The sequence below is a fragment of the Hyperolius riggenbachi genome, chromosome 11 (assembly GCF_040937935.1).
Source record: "Hyperolius riggenbachi isolate aHypRig1 chromosome 11, aHypRig1.pri, whole genome shotgun sequence".
In the NCBI taxonomy this organism is placed as follows: Eukaryota; Metazoa; Chordata; class Amphibia; order Anura; family Hyperoliidae; genus Hyperolius; species Hyperolius riggenbachi.
In genome coordinates, this window is record NC_090656.1 from 10872355 (window position 1) to 10886883 (window position 14529).

A 14529-nucleotide genomic window follows, 5' to 3' on the forward strand; every position below is an offset into this window, starting at 1 on the left:
CTTTTAGCCCTAGACCCTGAACAAGCATGCAGCAGATCTGGTGTTTGACATTTTTGTAAGATCTGACAAGATTAGCTGCATGCTTGTTTCTGGTGTGATTCACACTACAGTGGCTGGATAGTGTACTGGTTAAGGGCTCTGCCTTTGACATGGGAGACCAGGGTTTGAATCCTGGCTAGGTCAAGTACCTATTCAGTAAGGAGTTCAAGGCAAGACTCCCTAACACTGCAGGGTGGCCTCTTGAGTGCGTCCCTGTGGCTGCAGCTCTTGAGCGCTTTGAGTCTGACAGGAGAAAAGCGCTATACAAATGTTTGGATTATTATTACTGCAGCCAAATAGATCAGCAGGGCTGCCAGGCAACTGGTATAGCTTAAAAGGAAATCAATATGGCAGCCTCCATATACCTCTCACTACAGTTCTCCTTTAAGCAACCTAATGGTTCTATTGCATTGAGCATAAATGTTAAATTTTAGGCAAGCTTCACTTACTTCTGTAGTGGTACAGTGCTTAGGGTGACGTGCCCACCACACAGTGAGATCTGGGTTCGATTCCCAGCTATGGTATGATCTGGTGTTTGCCATTTTTGTAAGATCTGACAAGATTAGCTGCATGCTTGTTTCTGGTGTGATTCACACTACTGCAGCCAAATAGATCAGCAGGGCTGCCAGGCAACTGGTATAGCTTAAAAGTAAATCAATATGGCAGCCTCCATATACCTCTCACTACAGTTCTCCTTTAAGCAACCTAATGGTTCTATTGCGTTGAGCATAAATGTTAAATTTTAGGCAAGCTTCACTTACTACTGTAGTGGTACAGTGCTTAGGGTGACGTGCCCACCACACAGTGAGATCTGGGTTCGATTCCCGGCTATGGTATGATGTATACTGGTTTTTAAAATAGTATAATTCCCTGGCAGAAGAGACCCTCCTCCCTCCGGTAGGAGGGAGGAGGGAATTGGTAGAAGGGCAGTGGGAGGAGGGAGGCCAATTAAAATCTCCCTAGCAGAGTGTGTAGCAGCTGTCCCATAACTAATTAGTGTAGGCAGACAACTGAGTCAAATGGTATAAAAGGACCTAGCTTGAAGGGAGGGTGGGTGGGGTCTTAAGCAGTGTGTTTCACAATAACATGTCTGCTGACAGTAAAATGGAGGTGAAAAATTTTGCTCAATACAGCTTTATGGGGCGAATCGAACTTCCGCAAAAGTTCGCCTGATGCAGGCGAACGCGAACCCCCAAAGTTCGCCTGGAACCGTTCACCGGCGAACCGTTCAGCCCATCTCTACACACTATACACAGTACACACACACACACTTTAGACACGCACAGCACAGTACACACACTACACACACAGTACACACACTACACACACACACACACACACACACACAGAGCACACTATACACAGCACACAGTAGACATACACTATACACATACAGAGATAGGAGGAGTGGAGTGAGACTGAGAATAGCCTGAGATGGAGCAGTTTATCTGTATTGCAGTCCCACATTACACAGAGACTAGTTGCTGGTAATAGGACTGCTGTCCCTGCCAATCTCTTACACAAGTCAGCAAGCAGCCCTCCTGGAGTCTAGGGACTGTCAAAACTTTTCAACCTGTTTAAGACCTTATCTGCACATGCAGTCATTATAACAATGGGGAGAGACCAGACAGTTTTTTTCCCACTGACCCTCCAGACGAGTTCTACATCATGCTGTGTATATTTACCAGCTAGCCTGCCCTCTAATTGCACTTTTATCAGCTAGCCTAGTATTTTACATTGCCTTACATCAACAAACCTGAATACAGCAGACACAGGACCAACCCTAAATCATTGAATGAAAGGCGGCCTGGGGGGAAGTCAATGCCTGGCTGCTACACAGTCTCTACATCCACGCAGTTACCAGTAGCAGAGAGAGAGGGACTGAATTCTCAGGAGTCGGACTCAGGAGCTGATGATGCTGTACTCCTCGGATCCCTGACTAGGATGAGTGCCTTCTCTCACTGACTCATTCATTACTGTGGTTCTTTGAATCATTGAGCTGAAGTCCAGTCAGCCCCGCTGCTGCTGCTGTGTAAACTGACACCTGTGTCAGCTGAGAGGCATTTCTTCTCTCACTACTCAGTGCAGAAGCGCCCTTGCCTCTTCCTGTCGCCTTAGGCAAAAATTTATAGCTGCCTAATGGCTCGGACGCCTCTGGGTCCAGCCCTAAAGAAATTGTGCAGTCACTAATGGGACGCAGAGAATCCTTCAGAAGAGGTGCAGCACAAGAGAAATCCCAGTATAAGTGAGAGACATAAAACTCCCTAGAATAGTTGCAGCATTGGTGATATCTTGGAAATAAGGGCAGGAAGTATGGCATGTCACAAATAAGGTGCTGTACAGAAGACATTTTGGATACAGTGGTAAAACACCGAAAAACCCAGAGAGCAGATCAACCGTGAGAGAAAAGCTATAAAACAAAGTAGACGTTAAAGTGTACCTGAGATGAAATGTATACATACCTGGGGCTTCCTCCAGCCCCCTCCAGCCTGATTGATCCCTTGTCGTCCTCAGTTGCCATCTCCTTCACCCACAAGAGGCCCCGAAAAATTCTCCAGTCGGCACATGGGCAGACCGGCCAGGCCCGCTCCCCCGTTTCTGTGCCTATGCAGTAGTACTGCATAGGTGCAGAATGCTCCAGGCGACGTGAACATGGCGGGAGCGCGCACGCACCATGCACAGTTGGCCCCGAACCGGAGGATATTCCCGGGGCCAATTGTGGAAAAACAGGGAGTCGGAACAGGATGGCGTGGGAGTGATCAGTCCGGAGGGGGCTGGAGGAAGCCCCAGGTATGTATGTTTTAGTGCTGTGGCCCCCATCTTAGGAACACTTTAACTATAAACAAGGATGAGAGTTGATGTTGGTCATTAAGCCTCAGTAGAAAGAAGGGTGAAAATAAATGGTTTCATAGGGATGCAGCAACTAAGGCAAACTGATAATGATCGTATCCGTTCTACCAGGTGTGAATGTGACAATAATACCTGTTAATGCTTGTGTATCTGCTCAGGGTCTGGGAATACCGATCATTGATGGATTGCCAAAGGAATCTCTCCCATCATATCTAAATCCAGAATTTTTGGTAAGACCTCCCTTGTCTTAAAGCAAACCTGAAGTTAAAATAGCCTAATGGCCGATGAGATAAACAATTATATGAATAGTCCTACTCCTAAATAGGATTTTCTTGGAATCCCCAAGTCTTATTTTGTGTTTAATAGCAAAGGATTTAAGTTTGTATTGTCCCATTTGAATGACAGTGTTTTTTGAACTATCGACCTTTTTTTGTATCTCTACTATGCAAGGGTTTTATAGCGTGTAATTAGTTTTCAGTGAGTCAGAGTACAGTCCAACTAAACAGTCATTTAGGACTGCGGAATTTCAGCCCTCACGGTGAGAGAAAGACAAAAAAATAGCACAGCCTAGTTCTATATAGGCTTGTTTATCTTATGCAGTTGCTTGCCATCTTGCACGGACCTGAAGGGCGACTGGTGATTTGCATAGACTCTAGTGTGTTACCACCCTCATTACCTACCATGAAGTTGCTATTGGTCAGCACCTCTTTCAGTGTCATGATTAGTAAACTCATTAAAAAAATATAACACTATGTGCGACATACATCTCAAACCTTTCTAAAGTATCTGCATCCTGGCAGTGCCCAGGAGGATATTTCTGCACACTCCAACCCTAAGCGGGTGCAGCTCCATAGTCCAACATTTTATTGTATGCAGCCATTAAATGTCACAGAGGACAGTGGCCACTAGTGGCCCCAGCAGGAGCACTGGGGAGACCCGATAGGTGAATAGGTAAGCTCCGCAGTGACGCCGCACTGATCTCTAGGTCTGAATGGCAGGGCTAGGGGATCCATGAGGGAGCGATGCACATGTTTTTTTTTTTTCTAAAAGGCACCATCAGCCACAGGTAGATTCTTTCTCCTCCCACACACAGCAGCAATAGATTTCCGCTGGGAACTGGGGTAAGGGAGTGTGGGTCGGATTGTAGGAAGGGGGCCCTGTAAAAGTTACGCCCCTGTTAATGGCTCCACCCCGCAAAAACTTCCAACCAATCCCTAGGGCACTGCATCACACACTTGCCAGTGGTCTCTTTCCTGCTTAAAATCTTAACCCTTTCCTAGCCCTCCCCTGGCAAACCTCATCATGTGTGGCCTTCCCTAAGTCCCACGTTCCCCTGTCAGGCCTGTCTTTCTAATGTTGGTCTTTGTAGAAATGTTGGGTGTATTTGGTACCGATTGCTGAGAAACTGTTTGCTGCATTTCCAGGGTTCATTCTCCAATGTTCCCGTCTCATTGCTGGATGAATACTTTGGCGACACGGACGACCCCCTGGAGCTCCGGAATCGCTTTATTGACCTGCAAGGCGACGTCATGTTTGTCATCCCAGCAATCACTGTAGCGAAACATCACCGAGGTGCGAAATCCAGCCTAAATCCAGATCACCAAAGTACAACTTGCACAAGACGAAAAGCAGTCAAATAAGACCCAACGATTCATACACATACAACCCACTATGTCATCCGTGCAGCCAGGGCCGGGCCGAGGCCAGAGAAGCAGGAGCCTATAGGCCACCCCATGTCTGCTATCATTAGCTGCGTGAATTGTGTATACAGTAATCTTCCATTTAAAAAGTGTCTTTGGTACAGTTCTTTGGCCTCCACTCCAGGAGTTCATTAGCAAGACATCGGCCTATGCAGAGGCGGGACAAGGTCCTCCAGCACCCAAGGCTGAGACACCAAAGTGCGCCCCTCCATCCCTCCCACCCCAGCCGTCACACACTGATTGCTATTACACTAAGAGGCCCCTCCTCCATCCCTCCCACCCCAGCCATCACACACTGATTGCTATTACACTAAGAGGCTCCTCCATCCCCACCCCAGCCGTCACACACTGATTGCTATTACACTAAGAGGCCCCTCCTCCATCCCTCCCACCCCAGCCGTCACACACTGATTGCTATTACACTAAGAGGCCCCCCCATCCCTGCCACCCCAGCCATCACACACTAATTGCTATTAGACTAAGGTGCCACAGGGCCCACAACCTCCCCAACACCTTAATAACTAGTTATCTGGCTTGCAGTCACTGCTATGTATCCCCTTTTCTTATTTCTTTCTGCTTCAAACACAATTAGGAATGACATCTGAATGAATTGTGCGCCCCCTCCTACACTGCGCCCCGAGGCTGGAGCCTCTCCAGCCTATGCCTCGGCCCGGCCCTGGGCCTATGCATTCTACTACATTTCACTACAGCAGCGCTTCCTAATAAATCACGCCCATTGTTTTTTTGTCTCTGCAGATTCTGGATCACCCGTCTATTTCTATGAATTCCGCCACCCTCCCTCTTTGTTAAAAGACAGCAGGCCAGGCTGGGTGAAGGCTGATCATGGTGATGATCTGATGTTTATGCTCGGACGTGTCTTCCTGAGAGATGGCTCTCTGTATAAGTCACGTAAGTCACATGTCTTTACAGGAGGTGGGCAGTGCCTAATCGTATGTAAAAATGAGAAGAGCAAAACGTCAAGAGAGCTCATTTCGGCGCAGTGCTGCGCTGATGAATGGTGCACCGCCTTAGGCCGTAATAAGAATTACAGTTAAAGAGTCACTAGGCGTCGTCAATAGCCGGTGCTCAAATTAATAATATTGCTGCCGGCAATAGCCAGAGCCAATATTATGTGTCCCCCTGAGTTGCTATAACTCTGAGTGGAATCATTTTTAGCCTAGCCAGGAGTTTAGCTAGAGCTCTGGCTACACTCTACACGCAAATTTGCTCGCACCATTTTTGAATGTATGCAAAGATGATCCTGAGAGCAAATACTGCTGCTCCCCACTGCATCAGATGCCATATATTTTGTAGGTATATGTTCAACGCCCCACTGCAGGCAAAAAAAAATGTTCCTAGATTTCTGGAGGCTGCCAGGACTCTGGCTCATAAGAAACCGCCTACTGCTCTCCATATGCTAAGACCCCATCATGCTGTGCAACAGGGATGCTCGGATAGAACTTTTTAAAATCCGAATTGATCCGGATATCCAGATCCGGTTCGGATATCCAAATCCGACCTTTTAGATATCCGCGTGAACGCGGATATCCGGACGCATTATCCGCGGATATCCGACCTATTCGGATATCCGGATAGACAAACCGGAAGTGCCTTTCAAAATGCTTTAAAAACGTTTTCAACCTTCAAAAACACCTTCTATCCTCTTACCCTCCTCCCCTCTCCCTGATTTTGTCTTCCAGGGATATGTAGGCTGTTAAAAGCAAGCTCACATACATTGGCCAGGAATCGAACCCAGGTCCACCGCTTAGAAGGCATCTATGCTCACTACTATACCACCATTGGTCAGGAATCAAACCCAGGTCAACTAACATTACAGAATGAAGCCAGCCATTTCACTCATCTCTTCAACTACAAGAAAGGCCCAGGAGTAGTCTTAGCTACCGTAATATCTGTTACGGCAGGGTCCTTATTACACTTTCTCTTATAGGGCTATGGAAACCATTTTGCCCATGCGATAAAGAGAGGTGCAAAAATGAAATCATGCCTAGCAGAGGATGGTTTCAATCCATCAAACTCTGGGTTATGGGCCCAGCACACTCCTGCTGCACCACTCTGCAGTATGCTTACATTTGTATATAATCTTCAAGTTTAAGAAAGGTACATTAGTTCCCTTCACAAAACGCAAGGCCGTCCCTGGGTGGGCTTGAACCTCCAACCTTTCGGTTAACAACCAAATGCACTAACCAATTGTGCCACAGACACTGTGCACACAATTGCTGCTAAATGGATATCTGGGGTTTTCTTCTGACAACTGTTGAACACAAAAGGCAAGGCCTTTTTCTCTTGGGTATATCACAATGGTACATGCTAGGCTGGCTTCAGCATGTAGTGCTGTCGGTAGTGTAGTGGTGAGCATAGCTGCCTTCCAAGCGGTGGACCTGGGTTCGATTCCTGGCCAATGTATGTGAGCTTGCTTTGGACAGCCTACAAATCCCTGGAAGGCAAGATCAGAGAGGGAGGAGGTCCTTTTTGCCACAGAACTTGTAATCCGGATTCGGATATCTGGGAGAAATCCGCGGATATCCGGGTCGTCCGTCAAACTATCCGCAGATAGCTATCCGGATTTCTGCCCAACTATCTGGAATCCGGATCCGGCCGGATAGTGTAAAAATGGTCGGATAGCCAGGTTACCCGAATATCCGAATGAGCATCCCTGCTGTGCAATGTGACAACAGCAAGTCTGACACTGTAAAGTGAATTCAACAGCTGGGAAATAATGCTGATGCTTAGAGCTAACAATTGAGACTTTAGGGAAACCTTTGGAAATATTATTACAGATTTTATAAACCAAAATAGGACATTTAGAAATGTTGACAACAAGAGATAATAGAATAGTTCCAGGCGTCCATTACTGGTGCTCAGAATCAGCCTCCTGTGTATCTCTTTCAGATGATTTCCCCGAGGAGGAGAAAACCCTTAGTAAAACCATGATGAAATACTGGGCCAATTTTGCTCGGACTGGGTAAGCAGAAGTCATTTTTGTCCTTTGGAATATATGTCAAACACCCGGAGGGCAATAAGAATCATTAGGGCTGGATCATCCACAAAGCAAACCTAGGCAGTTGCCTAGGGCCTGGAGATAGTCTTGGGCCTGGTGCATGCTAGCCCCGCCCAGGGAGGAGCAGAAACTACGCCAGTGCGAATCGACGCATCGTAGATGAAGTTTCAAAACTACGCTTACGAATCTACGCGTAGCGAAGTACCACTACGCGTAGCTTACGTAACATGTGTATTGCGTAGTGAACTACGAATGCGTTACTTGCGGCTAATTTTCCGCGTGTGATTGTATGCTTACAAATTTACGCATTGGAAAGGGAAATGTACGCATAGAAGAGTTCCTGGTATAAGTATTGAATTAATGCGTAAAATTTTCTGCATACAAGCATAAGCATCTGCATACACTACGCTTCACACTACGCGTAATTGCTTATTTTAACGCGTACTTTACGAAATGCATACGAAGCGAATATTTGATTTTGACGCCGTACTTTGGCAAAGCGTAATTGTGTAAAACTATGCGTAGTTCCAGCGTAGCAAAGTTGGCTGACTACGACCATCCCTGGCCCAGCCCCCTTCCCCCACCCACCAAATTTTACTAAAAAATAGCCAGGTGTGCATCAATGGTGAGCAAAAATTGCTATCTTGCCTATGGCCCCAATCCTCTTCTGAGTCACATGATGTAAAAAAACACACTAGTAGGTTCTCTTCTGTGAAAACTACAAGTCAGATCACCCAGTACTTGCAGAGAGTTGGGCTGCTGAAATCCAGTGAATGTTAAAGCGAAAGTAGATGAAAAGACTACATTAGGCGGGGTAGGGGAACAAATTGAAAAAAAAAAAAAGTTGAACTTACCCGGGGCCCCCACAGACATCCTGTGCCCGCGCAGCCACTCACCGATGCTCCAATCCCTGCCTCCGGTTCACTTCTGGAATTTCCAATTTTAAAGTCGAAAAACCACTGTGCCTGCATTGCCGTGTCCTCGCTCCCGCTGATGTCACCAGGAGCGTACTGCGCAGGCACAGACCGTACTGGGCCTTCACAAAACACTCCTGGTGACGTCAGTGGGAGGGAGGGCGTGGCCGTGCAGGCGCAGTGGTTTTCCGACTTTAAAGTCGCAAATTCCGGAAGTAAACCAGATGCGGGGATCGGAGCATCGGTGAGGGGCTGCGCGGGCACAGGATGTCTGCGGGGGACCAGTATAAGCCCCAAGTAAGTTACACTCAACTCTTTTTCCCCTACAGTACTCCTTTAAGTGATCATTTCAGGTGATTGCTACTTTCATTTATTTGGAAAAGAGAAAGATGGTCACTTGATGGGCAGCCTACTGGGCCAATCAAAGCGCAGAAATCTCATCCTTTAAAGAGAATCTGTATTGTTAAAATCGCTCAAAAGTAAACATACCAGTGCGTTAGGGGACATCTCCTATTACCCTCTGTCACAATTTCGCTGCTCCTCGCCGCATTAAAAGTGGTTAAAAACAGTTTTAAAAAGTTTGTTTATAAACAAACAAAATGGCCACCAAAACAGGAAGTAGGTTGCTGTACAGTATGTCCACACATAGAAAATACATCCATACACAAGCAGGCTGTATACACCCTTCCTTTTGAATCTAAAGAGATCATTTGTGTGTTTCTTTCCCCCTGTTCTCATGCACTGAAGTTTCAGGCTGCTCTTTTCTTCCTGCAAACAGCTTTGCCCTTGTTTGTAATTCCTCAGTATGTGAAAGCCCAGCCAGCTCAGAGGACGATTTATCCAGCTTGTAAAAGATAAGAGAGAAGAGAGAAGCTGCTCTAATCTAAATAATACACAGGCAGTGTGCAGAGAGGGGCCTGGAAGGGTGAGTTCACAGCAGAACCACAACACTGAAGAACTTGGCAGCCTTCCAGACACAGGCTGACAAGTCTGACAAGAGAGAGATAAGTTGATTTATTACAGAGACTGTGATAGTATAAAGTGCTGCAGTAAGCCAGAACACATTAGAATAGCTTTTGGAACTTGTAGGATGATAAAAAACAGGATGCAATTTTTGTTACGGAGTCTCTTTAAAGCCACTGGACCTACCGGGGCTCAGTGAGCGCTCCTTAAAGAGACTCTGTAACAAAAAAAGTTCCCCTGGGGGGTACTCACCTCAGTAGGAGGAAGCCTCTGGACCCTATCGAGGCTTCCCCCGTCCTCCTTTGTCCCACGGCAGTCTCGCTGCAGCCCACAGAACGCACAGCCGACAATTTGTCAGGCTGTGCAATATTTACCTTCCCTGGCTCCAGCGGGGGCGCTGTTGCGGCTCTCAGCATGGAGATAGGCAGAAATAGCCGATCTATGTCGGGTCCGTTCTACTACGCAGGCACAGGAGACTTGTGCCTGCGCAGTAGAGTGGCCAGACAGCAATCGGCTATTTCTGCCCATCTCCGAGCGGAGAGCCGATACTGCGCCTGCGCTGGAGCCAGAAAAGTAAATATTTACATCCCCGCCATTCCGGGAGCTTTTTCGCCGCAGCCGTGGGACACAGGAGGACGGGGGAAGCCTCGATAGGATCCGGAGGCTTCCCCCACCTGAAGAGAGTACCCCCCAGGGGAAGGTTTTTTTAGTTACAGAGTGTAATTTAGCAGCGCATGCTATGGTCGCATAGCATGCGCTGGAGATTACGTTGCGCTGCTGTACAGCACTACAGCATTGCAGCTTATTGAATCAACCCCATAGTGCTGTAGGCATTAACTTTGACAGAGGTGGCCTTAGAGTAGGCGGGGCCTGGGGCGAGTGTCATATGCGGGGCCTAGAGCCATATATGCAGGCCATATACCATACCACCACACTCACGGGCTTGTCCACCTCTAATGCAGTATGTCTTATTATTGTTTAAAAAATTGTTAAAGGCCACTAAGCCAAACAATATAGGAACAATTGCAATACTTAATGCAATCAAACAGCCAATAGTACTACCATTCACCATCTGATTACATTACGTATTGTAATTATTCTTATATTGGTTTAGTGGCCTTTAACCAACTGATGGGTTCTAGGCTGGCTGGGGATGGGAGTTAAAAAGAATGGGAAGTCCAAAGTTTGTATTGCTGTCCAGCTCCCCAGACAGCCTAGCACCCATCCCCAACTCCTCAACCAGCCTTGTACCCATTCCCAGCAAGCTTAAAACTCATTCCTTGCTCCCCAACCAGCCTATCACCAATCCCCAGCTCCTCAGCCAGCTTAGAACCCATTCCTTGCTCCCCAACCAGCCTATCACCAATCCCCAGCTCCCCAGCCAGCTTAGTATCCATCTCCATCTCCCCAGCCAGCCTAGCACCCATCCCCAACCAGCCTTGTACCCATTCCCAGCTCCCCAGCAAGCTTAGAACCCATTCCTTGCTCCCCAACCAGCCTATCACCAATCCCCAGCTCCTCAGCCAGCTTAGAACCCATTCCTTGCTCCCCAACCAGCCTATCACCAATCCCCAGCTCCCCAGCAAGCTTAGTATCCATCTCCATCTTCCCAGCCAGCCTAGCACCCATCCCCAACCAGCCTTGTACCCATTCCCAGCTCTCCAGCAAGCTTAGAACCCATTCCTTGCTCCCCAACCAGCCTATCACCAATCCCCAGCTCCTCAGCCAGCTTAGAACCCATTCCTTGCTCCCCAACCAGCCTATCACCAATCCCCAGCTCCCCAGCAAGCTTAGAACCCATTCCTTGCTCCTCAACCAGCCTATCACCAATCCCCAGCTCCCCAGCCAGTCTAGCACCCATTCCCAGACAGCCTAGCACCCATCCCCAGCTCCCCAGACAGCCTAGCATCCATCCCCAGCTCCCCAGCCAGTCTAGTACCCATTCCCAGCTCTTCAGCCAGCTTAGAACCCATTCCTTGCTCCCCAGCCAGCCTAGCACCAATCTCCAGCTCTTCAAGGCAGCGTAGCACCCATCTCCAGCTCCTCCGCCAGCCTAGAACCCATCCACAGTTCCCCATCCAGCCTAACACCCATCCCCAGCCAGACTGGGTACACACCCCAAGCTCGCCAGCCAGCCTGTACCTACCCCCTAGCTCCCCATCCAGCCTCTACCTATCCCTAGCTTCCAATCAAACCTAGCACCAATCCCCATCCAGTCTGGAGGCTCCAGCCTGAGCCCCCTCTGGCTCCAGTCCATGCTCAACTGACTGACCTAAATGCCCCTAAATGAGGCTATTGCCCATTACCTTAATCTGACATTTGGCAAGCTTCACGTCAGTGCAGAGATTCATTACAAAAATGCAAACAGCATAGCACAGTATAGCATGCTGAAGACAAAAACCTAAGCAATGAAAGGCAGGTCGGTGCAAAATATAAGGTGCGTAAAACAAAATAGGAAGATCTGTGTAGTTGTTAATGACATGCTGCTCAGAACACAAACAGCTAGACTTCTGTAGACCTTTCCTTCACCACTTCCACCCCCCCCCCCCCCCCCCCCAAGGCCGCCTCTGAACTTTGAGCTCACTCAGAGATGGTACACTGGACCTTATTTATACTGACCTGGGGCTTCCTCCAGCCCCATGAGCACCGGGGCCCCCCCTCACTGTCCTCCTAGGGTCTTCCATTCTGCCGCTATAACTCCCGGTAATCTGGGCAGTTGCGGGGTTCAGAAAGTGTGCAGAAAGTCTATTTAGGTGCTCCACACATGAGCTGGTGGCCATTTCAGATGCAGTCTTAGTGGTATGCGCTAGCGTCCTCCTCGCTGTTCAGCATAATGTAAGTTACACATTTTTTTTGCTTAGCTGCTCCCAAGGTTTTAAATTTAGGTTAGGTCACTTGCCCGGAGGTTTGCCTCACCTTGGTGCAAGTGTCCTGGCAGAGGCGGTGTATGCCTGTGCGATTAACCATTCAATTGCAGCATGTGTTTAGGGATGCGCAGCCTTTCCCCCACTGTTTCTTAACTCTGTAACTACGTAACTATCAGGTTAGCTGCTCCCAGCCCCTCCTCCTGAGTTTCCTGTTTGCATGATAAGTAGTAGCAGATTTGCATATGATTTGCATCTGAATTGAATGCAAAGTGTGCAGAAAGTCTATTTAGGTGCTGCACACTGAGCTGGTGGTCATTTCAGATGCAGCCTTAGTGGTATGCGCTGGAGTCCTCCTCCCCTTCTGCACATGCGTGGCACCCCTCGTCTTGCTCCCATCCCCTGGAGCACTCTGGTGCAGAACATTCCAGAAGACGGAAGCACATCGAGGGGTGCGCAGAAAACGACAGGTGGAGACTGTCCGGATTACCGGGAGTCATAGCGCCAGAACAGGGCACCCGAGGAGGACAACAAGGGAAGTCCCGGTGCTCATGGGGCTGGAGGAAGCCCCAGGGAAGCATAAATAATGGCCAGTGTACCATCTCTGATACACTTTAAGGTGCTAACCATTTTCCTTTCTCACTCCCTGCAGAGACCCCAACGGCCCAGGCCTGGTTCACTGGCCGCAGTACGACCAGGATGAGGACTATCTGCAGATCGATATACAGCAGAAAGCAGCTCAGAGACTGAAGAATGAAAAGTATAAATTCTGGACAAAAGTTCTGCCAGAGAAAATCCAGAAGATGTCTGGACAGACTGGAGACCGCGCTGAGCTGTAGAGTGGTCAGAGGAGGAGATAAGGACTACAGAAATCTCATGCACAGGAATGATATCTCCCAAACCTGCCTTCAGCCACCACTAGGGGGCCTGAGAGCAAAGCGGATTTTAAAGTGCAACTAAACTCAGAACGTCCTCTCTGCTCTAAAAGACTAGCCACAGCGTGATAACATTTATGGAAAAAACATTTCTTAATTACGATTTATGCAAGAAGTTTTGAATCAGGATGATATCATTTAACTTTATTAATTTTAAGATTAATACAAAGTGACCTTTTGGCTAATAATAAGCCTTCATTGGACTTGGTGTCCTGTCCTGTGCAGGAGTTCAGGCCTACTTTAAACAAAAGATGAAAATTATCTCCTAGGAGAAAAGTGAATGGGATCGGGTTCAGCATCTCTTGCCATTACTGTCAAATCGTATTATCTTCTTTGATTCATTGAGTTTTTGTCGTTGAAAGATTTGTTTTTAACAAAGTTTTTGAAAAAAAAAGCAATTTTTTGATGCAATAAAGTTTGATACAGAGTTTTGGAATTATCAACATTCTCTGTGGTTTCTCAAGATTATCTATCCTTCTAAATGCATATATGAATCTACTTGAGTGCGGTGGCCTACTCGAGTGAGGATCCTTGTAAATCAGTCATTAAAGCGTACCAGAGATGATAAAAGAATTTTTTTTATACATACCTGGGGCTTCCTCCAGCCCCATGTGCTCGGATTGCACCTACGCCGCCGTCCTCAGTCTTCGCAGGAGAGGAGAAAGAGATTGAGGAGTAGACTACACAGGAGGTAAGTATGACAGGTGTATGGTTATTTTGACTTTTTATTTTCAGTTCAGGTTCTCTTTAAAGGTCCACTATCGTGAAAAAAAAGTAGGCAGTTAAAATCTGACAGAATCGACAGGTTTTGGGACAGTCCATCTCCTTATGGGGGATTCTCAGGATTTTCTTTTGTTTTCAACAGCATGGCAGTTGCAAAGTCTAACTGACAAAGAAATGTGCAAGTGATTAGGGAGGCTGGCTGGTATTTTACTATTTTGGCAGTTAAACTGCTGTTCAGGGGATGCTGGCGGTCCCCCCCGATGGCGTCACATCTGAGTGCAGTCATGCTCAGACGTGACATGTTGTAGTTCTCTTCCGACAGATATCAAGCGCTGACACGTGGCGTTACAAATGCTGCCAATCGCCTGCATTTCAATTGCACCCAATTAGCACTCATGGGCGGCAGACAGGGAGCTTAACCGCTTGACGGACACACCATTCAGGTTCCCGCCTGGAAGAGGCGTAACAAACTGGAAAAACAGACTGTAAAGAACGTGAGCTGAAAGAACGGAAGCTGTGACG

At 47.6% G+C, this 14529-nt stretch overlaps 1 protein-coding gene across 1 annotated transcript in view; it reads left to right on the forward strand.

Annotated features, from left to right (window-relative positions):
- Window positions 1-13727, forward strand: part of LOC137538963 (cocaine esterase-like) — a 41004-nt gene extending 27277 nt beyond the window's left edge. Inside the window, exons 9-13 of the mRNA XM_068261410.1 lie at window positions 3048-3119; window positions 4314-4461; window positions 5346-5498; window positions 7500-7572; window positions 13002-13727. Of these exons, the coding sequence (XP_068117511.1) occupies window positions 3048-3119; window positions 4314-4461; window positions 5346-5498; window positions 7500-7572; window positions 13002-13188 (633 nt within the window). The 3' untranslated portion in view covers window positions 13189-13727. The remainder of the gene's footprint in view (window positions 1-3047; window positions 3120-4313; window positions 4462-5345; window positions 5499-7499; window positions 7573-13001) is intronic.
- The last annotated feature ends 802 nt before the right edge of the window (window positions 13728-14529 follow it).